Consider the following 13,575-nt stretch of genomic DNA (forward strand, 5'->3'; position numbering starts at 1 on the left):
AGCAACACTGTCCCCGAGGGGATCTGTGAAAATATGTTGGATTGTTTAGTCAAAATTACAATACAGCCGGGGCAATTTATCTTTTGAAAAGCCTGTTAATTTGTTCAGGAGGAAATGATGTTTTCATTTGCATGTTGAATAAGGAGTAGCTGGAAAAGTCTTTACCAACCTGTTACACTACTCTCTCCATGGCTAATGAGGCAGGGAGCAGGGAATTACTGATTCCACCGGGAGCCTTTAGCATGACAAACACACCGTGACTTTACAGTTGGCACGGAACGGGTCCACGCGAGTGGGTGTCACTATATGCGCCTGCAAGTATTTGTGAAGATGGGAGTAACCATGACGGTCTATGTGTTTTTTTTAAGGCCTGTATTATACAAAATAATGACTACATTAGTTGAGATTAGATCAAATATAGCCAATTAAATGATGAGGTGGAAAGAAAAGGTCCGATATAAAGCCCTGTGTTAATTTTGCTTTGGCGTTAAGGTAAAGTCCTGCTTAGGCTTCAATGTGTGATAAATTCTAGTTTTTATGTTGTGCAGATGAGAGGAAACCTAATTCATTATGCTTAACTGTATAATGGAGAGTTTAATAGTGAATAGAGTTTAATTTCATAACCTGATAGACCAACAATCTCTTTGAAAGAGTGAGTCCAATAATATTTTGATTGTTGTGAAGTATTAATATAAAAAAGACAAATATGATGAGTTTTAAAGAGTTGAGATATAATGTTCACCCCTGAATGTAACTGAAGAAAATGGTGAACCCACATGGACAAATATAGATTGTATTATTAGTTGGAGGAAGTTTACACTGGAGCTGTGTTCTAAATGGTGTATTTCCTTTAGTACACTAAGTTATCGTATTTTTACATGTTAGGACTCTTTCCAGTGTAGTACTTAAATTTCAACAAAGTGTTGTTTCAAGTTGCGTACTACCGTTCTGCACTAACCGGAAATAATCATAGCATTTAAATGCATCGCCTGCCACCATATTTGCGGGCTTGAATTATTTTACCCAGAAAGTGTCCTTTGTTTAACGCACACACCAAACACACTGATGCCCACCTCTCCAACAGCAGTATGGTGGTACTTAATAATAATTTAAAAAAAATAAACACTTTTGTGCATAGTTCTGCAATAGCTGCAGCTCTCTGAGTCGCCTAAATTTGAAAATGCTTCCCCTCGGTGGTCCCTCCCTTTTCACTACATAGCCAAGATGGTGAACATAAAGTGTCAATTTTTTGGACCATTTTGAATGACTCATCCAGGTATTTATAGTATACTCCATGTTTCCATACTTGTCAGTGTGAATGCACCTATGCACTCAAAATAGTAAATGTTAGCACGGCATTCGGAATACAGCTTAGCTTCACAGTTTTGAAAAAAATACTTTACAGCCTCTGGTTTCAATTCAATTATTTCTGGGCATCTGATATTCTGTGTTATTGATTTTATTATTCTACCTATTACATTTGAATTAGGGTGAAGCAAAATATATCGATATAATGATATGAAACCAGAAATTGTCTTGGTTTTTGGACATTGTAATATGGCAGAAGTGTTCGACATTTTATTTTATCCATATCACCCAGCCCTACAGCATTATTGATTCATTACAGTGTGCAAATCTTCAAATTAAGTTATCTCAGTTTTAGGAAACTGTCTTTTACATTGGGATCACTCTCTCCTATATGTCCTATAATCAAGCATCATCTAACATATAGACTATATGTATAACTGGCTTTTTGATCCAGCAGGTTAATCAAAGTGTTTGCATTCGTTGCAACCTGTTTTATCTGAAAAGATGAGTTTACTGATCTCGTTTATTTCCATAGGGGAAATGTAGCAGCTAACAGGAAAGCAGTTGATGTTTAAAGATGCTGTAAAGTAGAAATGAACATTAGTTTTAAGTTCATCACACCACAGAAGTATGGGTTGCTAACTACCCATACAAATTTGAATGAAAAAAAACACAGACAAGTATGTTAAATTAGGGTTTGAAATGGTGAGAAAATCATCAGTCTTCTCTGCTCTGAGACTGGGGGGGCGTGTCCTGAAGGAGCTGAAGCTCCGCCCACTCCCTGGAAGGTGTTCAGTGTCCTGTATGACAGTCCTGTGGCTGCAGTTCTTTTCCCTACTAAGCGGTCCGTCTGACATCCAACCTCTCCGGTGACTTCATGCATGATGTCACACTGGCACTCTGTCTCTCTGGTGGACTGAGCAGCCTGCTTTGGGAAAACAGAATAGAATCAGAATTTATTTGTCCAATGAGTGAAACATACAGATGCATATAAATGAAGCTTGTCCCCCTGAGCTGTAACACAGGAGTAAAACTGGACACCAGAGACAGCAGACAGTGAGTCTCCAACTACTTCTAACGCACCTGCATTACAATAGTGGAGATAATAAGAGCGGAGGAGTTGCCTTAGTTCTGTAACTGCAACATGCACAAGGCTGCATTACATCACATGTCTATTAATTGCATCACATCAATTCAAACTTTGAACCTGCTCAGGTCGAGCCGACAGTCTTTCTCTTCCACTGATGTCCCTCCACCTCCTCCTCCACCTCCACCTGCTCTCTGCAGCCTCCTGCACATGTACAGTAGTTGGGTTCGTTTATCCGGACCGGTACCGGTACATGTAACCGAGACGGTCGCTGATTGTAACGTTACACCGGAGTACAAAAACAACAACCCTCATAAATCGGGAGGACTAGATCTCCTCTGGTCCATGTTTACCATCACCTCGACATGTAAAATACAGAGTTACATATATTATAGTTCTTATCGTAGATAGATAGACACATAAAACAATCTGCGGTTATCTGACCATTTTCCTCTGAACTCTACTACGAGCTCATTAGAAGTTAATTAGCGCATTAGCTCCCATTTCATGAAGATAAAGTTATTCTACACAGACTAAAATCACGTTAGCGGTTTGCACCGCAGACTAAATGTAGCAGAGTTACTGTGGAAAAGTTATCTAGTATAATTATAACAAGGACACAGAACTTACGCTGAGTGGTGGACTGCTGGGGGCAGAGGTGGACCCTGCCGACTGGGGGCAGCGGGGGACTCTGCCGGCGGCGGTGGACACGGTCGGCGGTGGCGGTGTCCACCGCTACTGGCGGCGGCAGCGGACGGAGAGATGGACGGCCGTGAGGGTGAAGCTCGGATCGGCTCCGCGCTGCAGGAGGAGCGGTGCGTCCGTGAACTCGGTCCGTCTCCGGTGGAAGTTGGTGAAACAATCCGTCGTGAAATGGTCCCTGCACAGGCGGCTGTTGTTGTTGATGCGAAGCTCTCCATCAGTGTGGCTCTTGACGAAATCAATCCACCTCTTTTTCCTTCATCAGTAGGGAATTTAAATAGCGATGCAGCGCTGCTTTGGAGGTTCTTGCTTCCAGGAAAGATTCCCTTGCGGGTGGAGGGAGACGTCCTGTAGCAGCCAGCTGATGTACAGTAACAATCTGACTACAGCAGGAGTAGAACTGAAGTCCAGTGGGATGACCTCTTATGCAAATGAGCTCCAGGCTTTTATAGCCTTTCACCGTGTGAGAGGAGGAGCCATGCGGAAGGTTATATAAACCGGCTGTGATCTGACGTAGATAGGTTGTTGTGACGTAGATAGGTCGTTGTGACGTAGATAGGTTAGGTTTTAGCCCCGCCTAAAAAAAAAACCTGAGCTGAAGACGGATGAGAAACTGTTCAACGGTCTAACTCCACATTTCAGTGCGACAAAGTTTAAAAGCTTTGCACATGCTTTCAGCAACTCATTTCACATGTATATAATGTACTGAGAAGCAAATCTTGGAATTTGCTTTACAGCATCTTTAATGTTTATAATATCAGCAATTACTTTATTTATTAGCTAAAATATCAAAGTTGTTTAATACGGAAGTATGTAGAATACTGGGGGGGAATCACCACTACTAGCTGAGCTCTTTTTGCATGTGGGTCACTGAGACTTGTCCGTACATTATTTAAACACTAACACACCACACTAAGGTCTACAATACCCACTGTGACCGAAAAATACTTGACTAATCAGAGTGAATCAAAGCATGGGCGCGTGTAAGCCTGCTGATTGTATATGGTGCTCTCAAACAATCAAACAACACACACTAGCACATTGTCATATACAATGGCGAATTTTGATTCTGAAATGAGATTCTTATTAGCCCTTGTATCATGCCCTTGTAAATGTGCTTTACATAATCAGTCTCAGGAAATCCTGTCATTTTTCAAGGTAGTATTTCTATGCAAATGAAAACTACTCTAACGCCAGTTAATCTGATTGATAAAGAATAAATTCAGAGGATTATACACCACATTATTCTGTCACAATCCTAAAAATGTAGTCTTGTAAAAAAAAAAAAAAGGCAAATTTAGGGTAAAAAAAATAAACGCAGAGATTCCATCCGACAGCAGCACATGTAGGAAATAAAGGCTGTCCGGAGAGATTCCCCGTATTCTTTTATCACAAGTTAAACTGGTGGAGGAGAGGGAGGAGATGGATAAGAGGGGGAGAAAGGAGTATGGGCAGGGGAAGGGGGTAACTCGATAAATAGTTAATGATGCCTCGGCTGCTGTGAGAAACGCAACAGAGCTACTTGTAAAGTAAGCTGTCCATTAACACACCCACACCAGAGCATGAGCAAACATTGGCCGGCAGTATGCAAACACCGCAGGAAAGAGAGAGAAGCTCAACAGGGATCAACACAGATGCACACACACACACACACACACACACACACACACACACACACACACACACACACACACACACACACACACACACACACACACACACACACACACACACACACACACACACACACTCTAGCCCCCGCCTCATGTGGTACAGAAGTTCAATTCACACCATCATCATGGGGATATCGAGTGCTTAAAGGGTATTTTAAAGTAAGTTATGTAGTATCGGGAAATCCTGCAGCTGAGAGGATAAGACATTGAATACCATCACAGGTTGTGTCCTGTATGATAAAAGCAACGCCCAACAAAGCTGATGTGAGATTCATCATGTTCGTTTGGATGTTCAGTTACAGAGTATGGTAAGCTGGCAGTCAAGTGCTGTGAATTTTCAAACACTTTGAGGCTTACTCTTTTGGTTGCTAATGAGGTATTTTGGTTGAATTTCAAGTCTTTGCTGTCCCAATGGAAAAACATAAAAAAGCTGAACTTCTGAACGGTCTGCGGTGCAACACTGGCGCAAAAAGGCACTAAAGGAAAAATACTGCCTTTAAAGTTCCTATTTACACACACGCTGACAAATATGATAAACACACACTGTGAGCGCTAATACTTCATGGGAGTTCATCATCACTGGAGTGAGAGAAAAAGCAATGAGGCTTTTTGGCAGATTTCCTGCTCACCCAGGGTTGACAAATTGCCAAGGCTCTCTGTCACAGCTCCACTTTGAGGCTGCTAACTGTTTCATCTGCGATGATTTAGATCTCAGGCAGGCATAAAAGTAGCCTCGTGGAAATGCATATTCTTTACACCTTAATTTGCATCGCACAACATGGAGCAATTACAGTCACTTTGAATAGTAATTTGTTGGAGACAAAGCTCAATGAATCAATAACTGCTTTGCTGCTCGGATAAAATAATGTCCTTAAACTTGCAGTTTTGAAGGTGAGTACATGAAACACTTGCAATACGTCGCACAAAGATGTAATTAGGGAGTTATCCAGTCAAGACAAACTACAAAAAGTCATAGATGCTGTTTTGAAGATGTTGAATGAAGATGAAGTGCTCCATTAACTCTCTAATATCCTTAAAAATTACTCTGAAGGTTTCAGTAAGGAAAAACAAAACATTTTATCCATCATAATTATGTCTTACATTTACAGAAGCCTCTTCTAAAGACAGTACTTGCAAAATATGGGTAGATACTTTATTTTGACGTGTTGTATGCAGTAAGATTATTATCATTCAAGATATAGGTAAATATATATATTAGTATAAATAAACTCGCTTTAAACTTTGCTCTCAGTTTTCAGTTTTGTTGAATATCTCTGAAATAGCTTGTGTTTCTACTTGCAGAAAACATAAAAATAAACATCAAAAGGTTTCACTTTGGTGTGGAGTCAGGCTCTGGAGGGTGGTGAGCTTTTTTTGTCACTGTAATAATGTTATTTCGCAAAAAAAGATTCTGCAAGTTAACATTTGCTCTGCAGAAGCAAATCCCAAATCTGAGAGTGTTGTTTGTCTGTGTTGTTGAGCACACAATAATCAGATAATTGATTGAACAAGGACAGTTTTACATTTATTTTTGCTTGTGATGCCAGGTTTTTAATGCGTGATGTTGTGTTTTTCTGAATAATAGACAAATGAAAAAATTACCTCCAACAGCTGCTGGGCAGTAGAGTAGCAGTATCATAGCAACATTGCCCGTAGACCGGAGTATGGTGTGGCAAATCTAAAGCTCATTTTCTAATCTCCAGCGCCAGAGATTAATCCCTGATTTTGCCAACTGCAGATTATTTTGGTGAAAACAAATTGTTTTAAGAAACGGTTCCAAACCACAAAAGAATCTGGTCGTAGGAAAAAAAGAAACAGGATGATTTGACTTCATCTGTTTTGACTAAAAACTGTGATCTCTGGAACAACAATGCAGATCTGACATGTTTGTAGAGCTGCACATACATTTCAGTATTTAATTAAACAAAAAGGCATTGTGTGAGATTAGTTACACCCCGCGTGATTCATTTTACTCCATGACTCAGACAAACAAGGACTCTGTTGTAAGCTCAGCACAATTTCACACATAATTGCCAGATGGGTACAGTGCTTGTATGTTCAATGATTTCTGTTTAAAGCAGAAAATGAGAGATCATTAGCACAGCTGCAGAGAAGACTCTGTTCTCTCAGGAGGAGGATGACTCACCTGAGGGTGAAAATTTGCGCTGAAGAAAGTGTGGAAAGAGCCAGAAAGGTGGAGACTGTTTCTCTCTGCCGGATGGGTTTGGAGGGTGTCATCACCACAAAGTTGTTGTCCAGCTTCAGCTCCGACAGCGGCTGAAACAGCCTGACACTCCCGATGCGCTGCATAGGTGTGTGCCCTGCAAAGTAGCCCAGCGGCCTCTGCTGGTCGGTGCGAACGGCGCTTCCCTTTCTGGCGTCCTCCGCGCTGCAGTCTCCGCTGTCTGTGGTCTGAACCATGTAGTAGAGCTCCACTGGAGTGCCCTGGGCCTGTTCTGAGACCCTTTGCCTTCCCGGCCTGACAGTGGGTGGACTGAACCAGCTGGCCAGGGGCTCCAGCTCGGCAACGCATATACCCAGCTCACCTTTTAGTCTGCATGTCCCACGCACCTCTTGAGTCTCATGAAAGGCAAACATCCGGACGCAGGGTAGCTTGTGGATGGCGCTGTAATCATCCCAGTCCCTTCCCGCAATGTAGAACAACACCTGAACCTTCGGCCAGCTGGGGTGAATCCGCTCACTAATAATATAAGTGTGGACCTTCCAGTTGAATGTAAAGAGAGGCGCTGACGTTGCTGATGTTGGCACTGATGATGAAGAGAAGGAGGGTGTGTTAAAAGGCCCTGGCTGTGTCTGCAGCAACTCCAGAGGGACAGGCTGCTGGACAGACAGCGGTCCGTAGCTAGCATTGACAAAAGGCATCTGCCGGGCCTGGTGGACGAAGAAGGACTCTGTGCGAGCCTGCAGGCTGGAGTTCCTCATTAAGTCCTGGTTTGCCTCTTGTAAGAAGAACGCTGACTCGGCATTGAGGATCCGGTAGTTGACAGGCAGATAGATAGGCGTGGGGCCGTACCTCTGCAGGCCCTCCAGGATCACCTTGCCGTCCACCACTGAAACAAAATGAGAAAATGACTGTTCAAACTGTAAGCCTTTGTTTCAACAACCTGGAAAAATTCCTTATCGTGACACCTTTAGCTGTAGAAATCAAATTCATTGTTTAAAGCCGATCAGCAAAACCTGATCCAGGCATGAAATCAAAGAGCTGAATGAGGACAATTGTTTGAAATAATTCACCAAACGGACACCCGCACTTCACATTTAACATAACATTAGCATGCATTGCCTGCAACCTGAGGTACTCATATCTACAGTCGGTTCCAGCGGTGAATGTTAAATGGTTTGTTGGAGACATTTCCATATGGTATCACTTTCATGAGCCACTGCTCTTATTTAAAAGAATTTGTTAGACTATTCAAAACACTTGCATCTTTCTCAGTCACTGGCTTATCAGGCTTGTCCATGTTCCCTCCTGCTCTCAATCCTTTTCATTATGACGCCCTAACTCTATCTTTTTTTTTCCCACCGTCCTTCAATTTCTCCTTCCTTTCACTATTTTCTCCTTAGACTTTATTGTCTGTGTCTTTCTCTCTTGCTTTCTTTTTCCGCTGTCTGTAATTCTAACAGTCTCTTATGTTTCATAAAGTAAGTCCTCATCAAGTCTTCAAACCTACAGTTTTTGTCATTTGACCCTATACCCTCTGAAACCACCCATAGGATCATATACCGATAGCAGGAGATATAGTATCCTGCAGATAAAAATCACTGTTGAAAAATAAATATTTAACCTTTTCATTAAGTAACAGTCCTATGCTAAAGGTATGGTTAATAAGCAAAATAGCTTGGATAATTTGAGTAAATGGTTTACTATCATGGTTTTGGATTGAAACTAGCACTTTGTTATCAGGAAACAGGCAGTGTCTGTTGCTCTCTCGCGTTATTAGATGCCTGAACTAGCGTCAAATATAATCAATCCTCAGTTTCTTTTGTAATTTTGTTTTGTATGTTTACGTGTGACTTGATCTCCGTTTGATACCTGTGTCCTTCTAACGTGAAATGTTTCTCGTTACAATATAACCAATATTGCTGTAACGTGAAAGCCATTATTGAATGAAATGTTGCGTAGAGCTGATAAACTGAGGAATATGCCTCATTTATTTGATTAAGTTCATGCTTGGGTTGAGACATGGCGAGATTCGGGCTGTTATTGAACAGGCTGGGTGATATTGTGATAAGTAAGAAGGATTTTAAAATGCATGGGGCTGTACAGAAGGAAGATTGAGTCTGACACTCTGGAGGTAGCGTAATTTCTCATTGATCAGCTAGAGGGACATACCACCTCTAATCAACTTACCACGTTTAAATATGAAATGTTTTGCAAGATTAAAAAAAAAAAAAATTTAAAACAAGATGTTTTGGGTATTTTTTCCAAGCAATATGTTTCTGAAGTGTTCTCTAAAATCAACTAAGTGGCTTTCTTGATGCTTTGTTAAGATTTGGAAGGTGTGCACATCGACTCCTCTGTGGACCTCTGTGACCTACTACATGCTCACCCCACATGTGCTTCATGTGGATCTGTGGAGATCTTTGTTTACATAAAATATGTAATATAATATAAATTGTGTTAAATCGACATTTGGTTTTGGGAACAGAACTTAGGTTTTTGCTCCGATATGAAAACAAATGTCCCAGCTATAATTGGCTTCGAAATTTTGTATTTTTTATTACTACATCTTCAGTGCAGGACACAACACACTCATAAACCATGACCATCCACCATCACCAGGCGACACACAGCCATAACACCAGCCACCCTGCAAATCCTCCCCACCCCCTTCTTTTTCTTCACCATCAAGCTGATGGACTGATGGAGTAGTCCATGAGAGCCCATTGATTTTCTGTCCTGAACCCTGCATGCTGTGGGAGATGTGACGTGGCAGTTATTTGTGACAATCCATGGCTGCAGAGCAACAACTGTTCCGCTAGATGGACAGAACCAGGCACCAGAGCAGCACTTCAATAACAAAGATGTAGTGAATGGTTACCTCACCTTCGTAAAACCTTGTTTTATTTTAATGTTTAAAATGGATTGGACAATCTGATGCTCAAATACCACGACGGAGTATGAAGAACATTTTTTTTTAGGGAAAATCCAAATATTTTAAGTTGTTCTGTACATTGAACAATACTCTGTGTGTACTGACTTTTGTACACCTACATAAATGACCTTACATACATCTAGTGATTCATATTTCCCAGTATGACTTCCTGAAAGTCAAAATAAAAAGGTGGCATGCCTTGTTCTGTGCCGTGCACCAGGCTAATAATAGTAATAGGGCATACTGTACTATGGACAGTGGCTGTTACTGAGATGACATTTTCATTATCTACCTTTCATTTGTGTGTTGGAGAGATGTCTATCATCAGGAGGCACTGTCTTTGACTGTAACCCATCCTATAGTGTGTGTGTGTGTGTGTGTGTGTGTGTGTGTGTGTGTGTGTGTGTGTGTGTGTGTGTGTGTGTGTGTGTGTGTGTGTGTGTGTGTGTGTGAGTGTGTGTTGCTTGTTGCTTGTTGCTTCATCTCACTACCAGCCTCACTGACGCTTTCGTGGTAAGTGTAACTGTTGTCCTTCCTTCGTCAGTTTTACATTTAAATATTTAAACAAGTGTAGGCATTGTAAAGTACATGAGAGCAGCAAAGTCTCTTTTGGCCTCATTATTATTAGGATTTGAACTAAAGCAAGAAATCAACGACCATCCGAATGGTCTCCATTGTACTTCCAAATAATGAGCAATTGTTCTAACTATTGCCCATGTTGCCACTACGGCTTTAAAATTGTGTTGGCTGCCCAAATGAAAAACAGCCCCACAGCTGAACCTAATTACAGGCCTCTCTCTCTCCTTTATAATCAAATGCATTAATAGTAAAATGTCTGACTGATATCGGTAAGAAATTAAAATAATAACGACAAACCATAAATATAAATTAGTTGCACTGTTCGCTGTGCAGTTTGTTTTATGTTAGTGTGCATGTTGCACACCTTCAAACTACTGCAGAGTTAAACTGTGTTTTTTTACATCATTGCTTCCCTGCGGGGAGGAATATTAAAGGATGTAAAGACCTTCCCTGAGATAGTACAGAGCGCTGTTACAAAGTTTGCACTGCGAGATAAATGTTTACCCTTAAAATTGACAAAAGCGAGACCAATGTCAAGAGGGGACCAGGTGCTTAGTTGCTGCTGGATCATGCTTACAGCAGAGTGAAAGGATTTTCCTGTCTATCCTTTCCTCTGGGGGATGCGACACGCTGTCCTAGTTTCTACTTACTATGACACAGATGAAACTAAATACCTCATTACAGCTGAAAAAATGATGTAATTTGTAACTTCAGATTTAGAATATGTCCCTCTCTATGACACCAATAGGATGTTGTAAACAACGAGGCAAAGCTGCCGTGATTTGTGGCCCTGGGTTGCCCTTGGATTTCATGTCTGCAGCTACTGTACTTGTAAATCATGTCCGCAGGACTGTTTCTGCAAATGAAAAAGGGAATGATTTGTGCAGATAACTTAACCTCTGTGGTAAATCCTGGCTGTAAACTCTTGTGGAGGATTTCTGGGCACTGCCAGGCCCTCAGGACGTGGGCTGAGGAGTCTGATCACATATCAAACATGCAGCCGAACCGGACCTCATCATTAGACAGATGTTAGATTCAGGATTAAATGTCTTGATGTAATATTCATGTAGTGTGAGCCAGGAGGTCCCCACAGGAGCATTGAGCTACAAATTAAAATGCATTTAAAACATTTTCTATGTCGTTCCTACAGCAGGCAGAGTGAAAACTTCGAAAGTAAACTCGAAAAAAATGTCATTAAAGCTTTTATGTCCCCAAGGCAGACACGTCAAGCTTCAAATCAAACCACTTCTCATAATCACCTGTTCTTATCCCTGGCGACATGAGTAGAACTTCACCCAAGAAATATAATCCCTTCATCTTGCCTCCCTCATCTTCCTCCTCCTCCTCTCATCCCGTCTTTATCCTCCACCATGTGCGCATCTTGCAACCATTCCCTGATCAAACATATCAAGTGTGCCGACTTCAGTAATATGTTAATTAACAGATTTCTTCTATGAGATTTATAGATTTATAGAGGGAGAAGTGATCGAGGTAAGATATGGGAAGACAAACAGCAGAGGATATAGTGGGAAAGAGATGATGGTGGATTGTTTTCTTTTAAGTATTCTTAATGGACTCTGATAGGACCTTTGGTTTGTTTACATTTTAGTAATGATGATCATGATGATCTGAATCAGAACTCCATTACTCTCCTTTCTTTCTCTCTCCTCTGTTTGCTGCTTTTTGCGACTGCACTTTAAGGCATTTTCAAAGTTCTTGAAATGTCCTAGTCTTATCTTGAAGTGACTGTTGTTTCTCTTTATTTAGTTGAGCAGTTGTTGCCATAATGTGGATTACTATAGTAGCTAAATAGGCCTGTCCAATGTCTGCCGACACTACCTCGTCACAACACAACTGATGGTCTCAAACGCATTAAGAAGGCAAGAAAGTTAACGTTTTAAAAGGCAATCCAGGTGATTACACCTCAAGAAGATGGTTAAGATTCAAGTCAACTATATTTACCGTATATAGCACCAAATCACAACACAAGTCATCTCAGGGCACTTAACATAGTAAAGTCTTTACAACAGAACCTTACAACAATATAGAGTCACCCAACAATTCAACAGTTCCCACATGAGCGACAGCTGGAAAGAAAAATTCCATATGAATGGGATATTGTCAATAATGTGCAGAGCTGTCATCAAAGCAAACTGTTGCCACTTTAAGTAATCTACAATATGAAACATATTTTGCTTCGTTTCTCACTTCCTTGTTTATGTTTCCTGGGTGATGACATAATTTAGCATCCAAGATATAACGATGAGACATTCAGCTATGTATCGAATAATATTGAAAATTAATGCACGTACATGTTGTGCCTCAGGGGATTACAATAATCCTCCAGTGATTATGAAAATGTGTCTTTTCAACTTTCAAACTAAACTGCGGAGTATGAGTCATATTTTCAATGACTTTGAACAACCTTTCAGACCTACAGAAAGAGTGGAGATGACGTGAGCAGCGACGTCCAGTTATTGTAAGAAATGACAAGCAAGGTCTTTATTGAAGAAAGTCAAAGTCAATCAAATTATTAAGTACCAACAACATTTTCATCCTTGTTGAGGCTGCTATTTGAATCAGTTTTGCATCAGGAAGTGCACACACTTTACTTTAAGTGGAAGGCCCATCTTGTTTTGGGTCTTATAATACTGACATTTAAAAAAACTTTAGAAATCCCAAATTGTCATAAGTCCACAAGATAAGACATTAAGACGTGATCTTTACATGGCATTTTCTTTTGTTAAACATTTGCTCTTTGAGGGGAATCGGTCTGTAGAGGAACTGCTAAGGGTACCTCGAACGCACCATCAATGGACCCACTGCCCGTCAGTACGATAGGTTACTTTCATATTTTCAGCCGCAGAACAATGGAATAAAAAGGGTATTTTGGACTCTTGGAGGACTTGATAAAATGTCAGCTGCTGCTCAGACGGAGAAAATGCCAATGGCAAAGTCAAGAAGTTTAAAAACCTTATCAAAGACTGTTTCTGATAAAGTCTTGTGTGCACATAAAGGATAGAGGAGGCAGAATGTCTCCAAAACCCCTGAGCAGCACGACAGTTTGCTAAACTATGGAAAACCTCCAAAACTGTTTCAATTATTTTAT

General features: G+C 40.9%; 1 protein-coding gene across 1 annotated transcript in view; it reads right to left on the bottom strand.

Annotated features, from left to right (window-relative positions):
- LOC138624012 (transmembrane protein 132C-like) overlaps positions 1-13,575 on the bottom strand; it is a 143,120-nt gene that overhangs the window by 88,598 nt on the left and 40,947 nt on the right. The window contains exon 3 of the mRNA XM_069703874.1: positions 6,917-7,841. Within this exon, the coding sequence (XP_069559975.1) occupies positions 6,917-7,841 (925 nt within the window). The remainder of the gene's footprint in view (positions 1-6,916; positions 7,842-13,575) is intronic.

This window comes from Brachyistius frenatus, unplaced genomic scaffold (genome assembly GCF_029030835.1).
Source record: "Brachyistius frenatus isolate BFR_SWC_R1_liver_20210118 unplaced genomic scaffold, ASM2903083v1 Contig_3, whole genome shotgun sequence".
Taxonomy (NCBI): domain Eukaryota; kingdom Metazoa; phylum Chordata; class Actinopteri; family Embiotocidae; genus Brachyistius; species Brachyistius frenatus.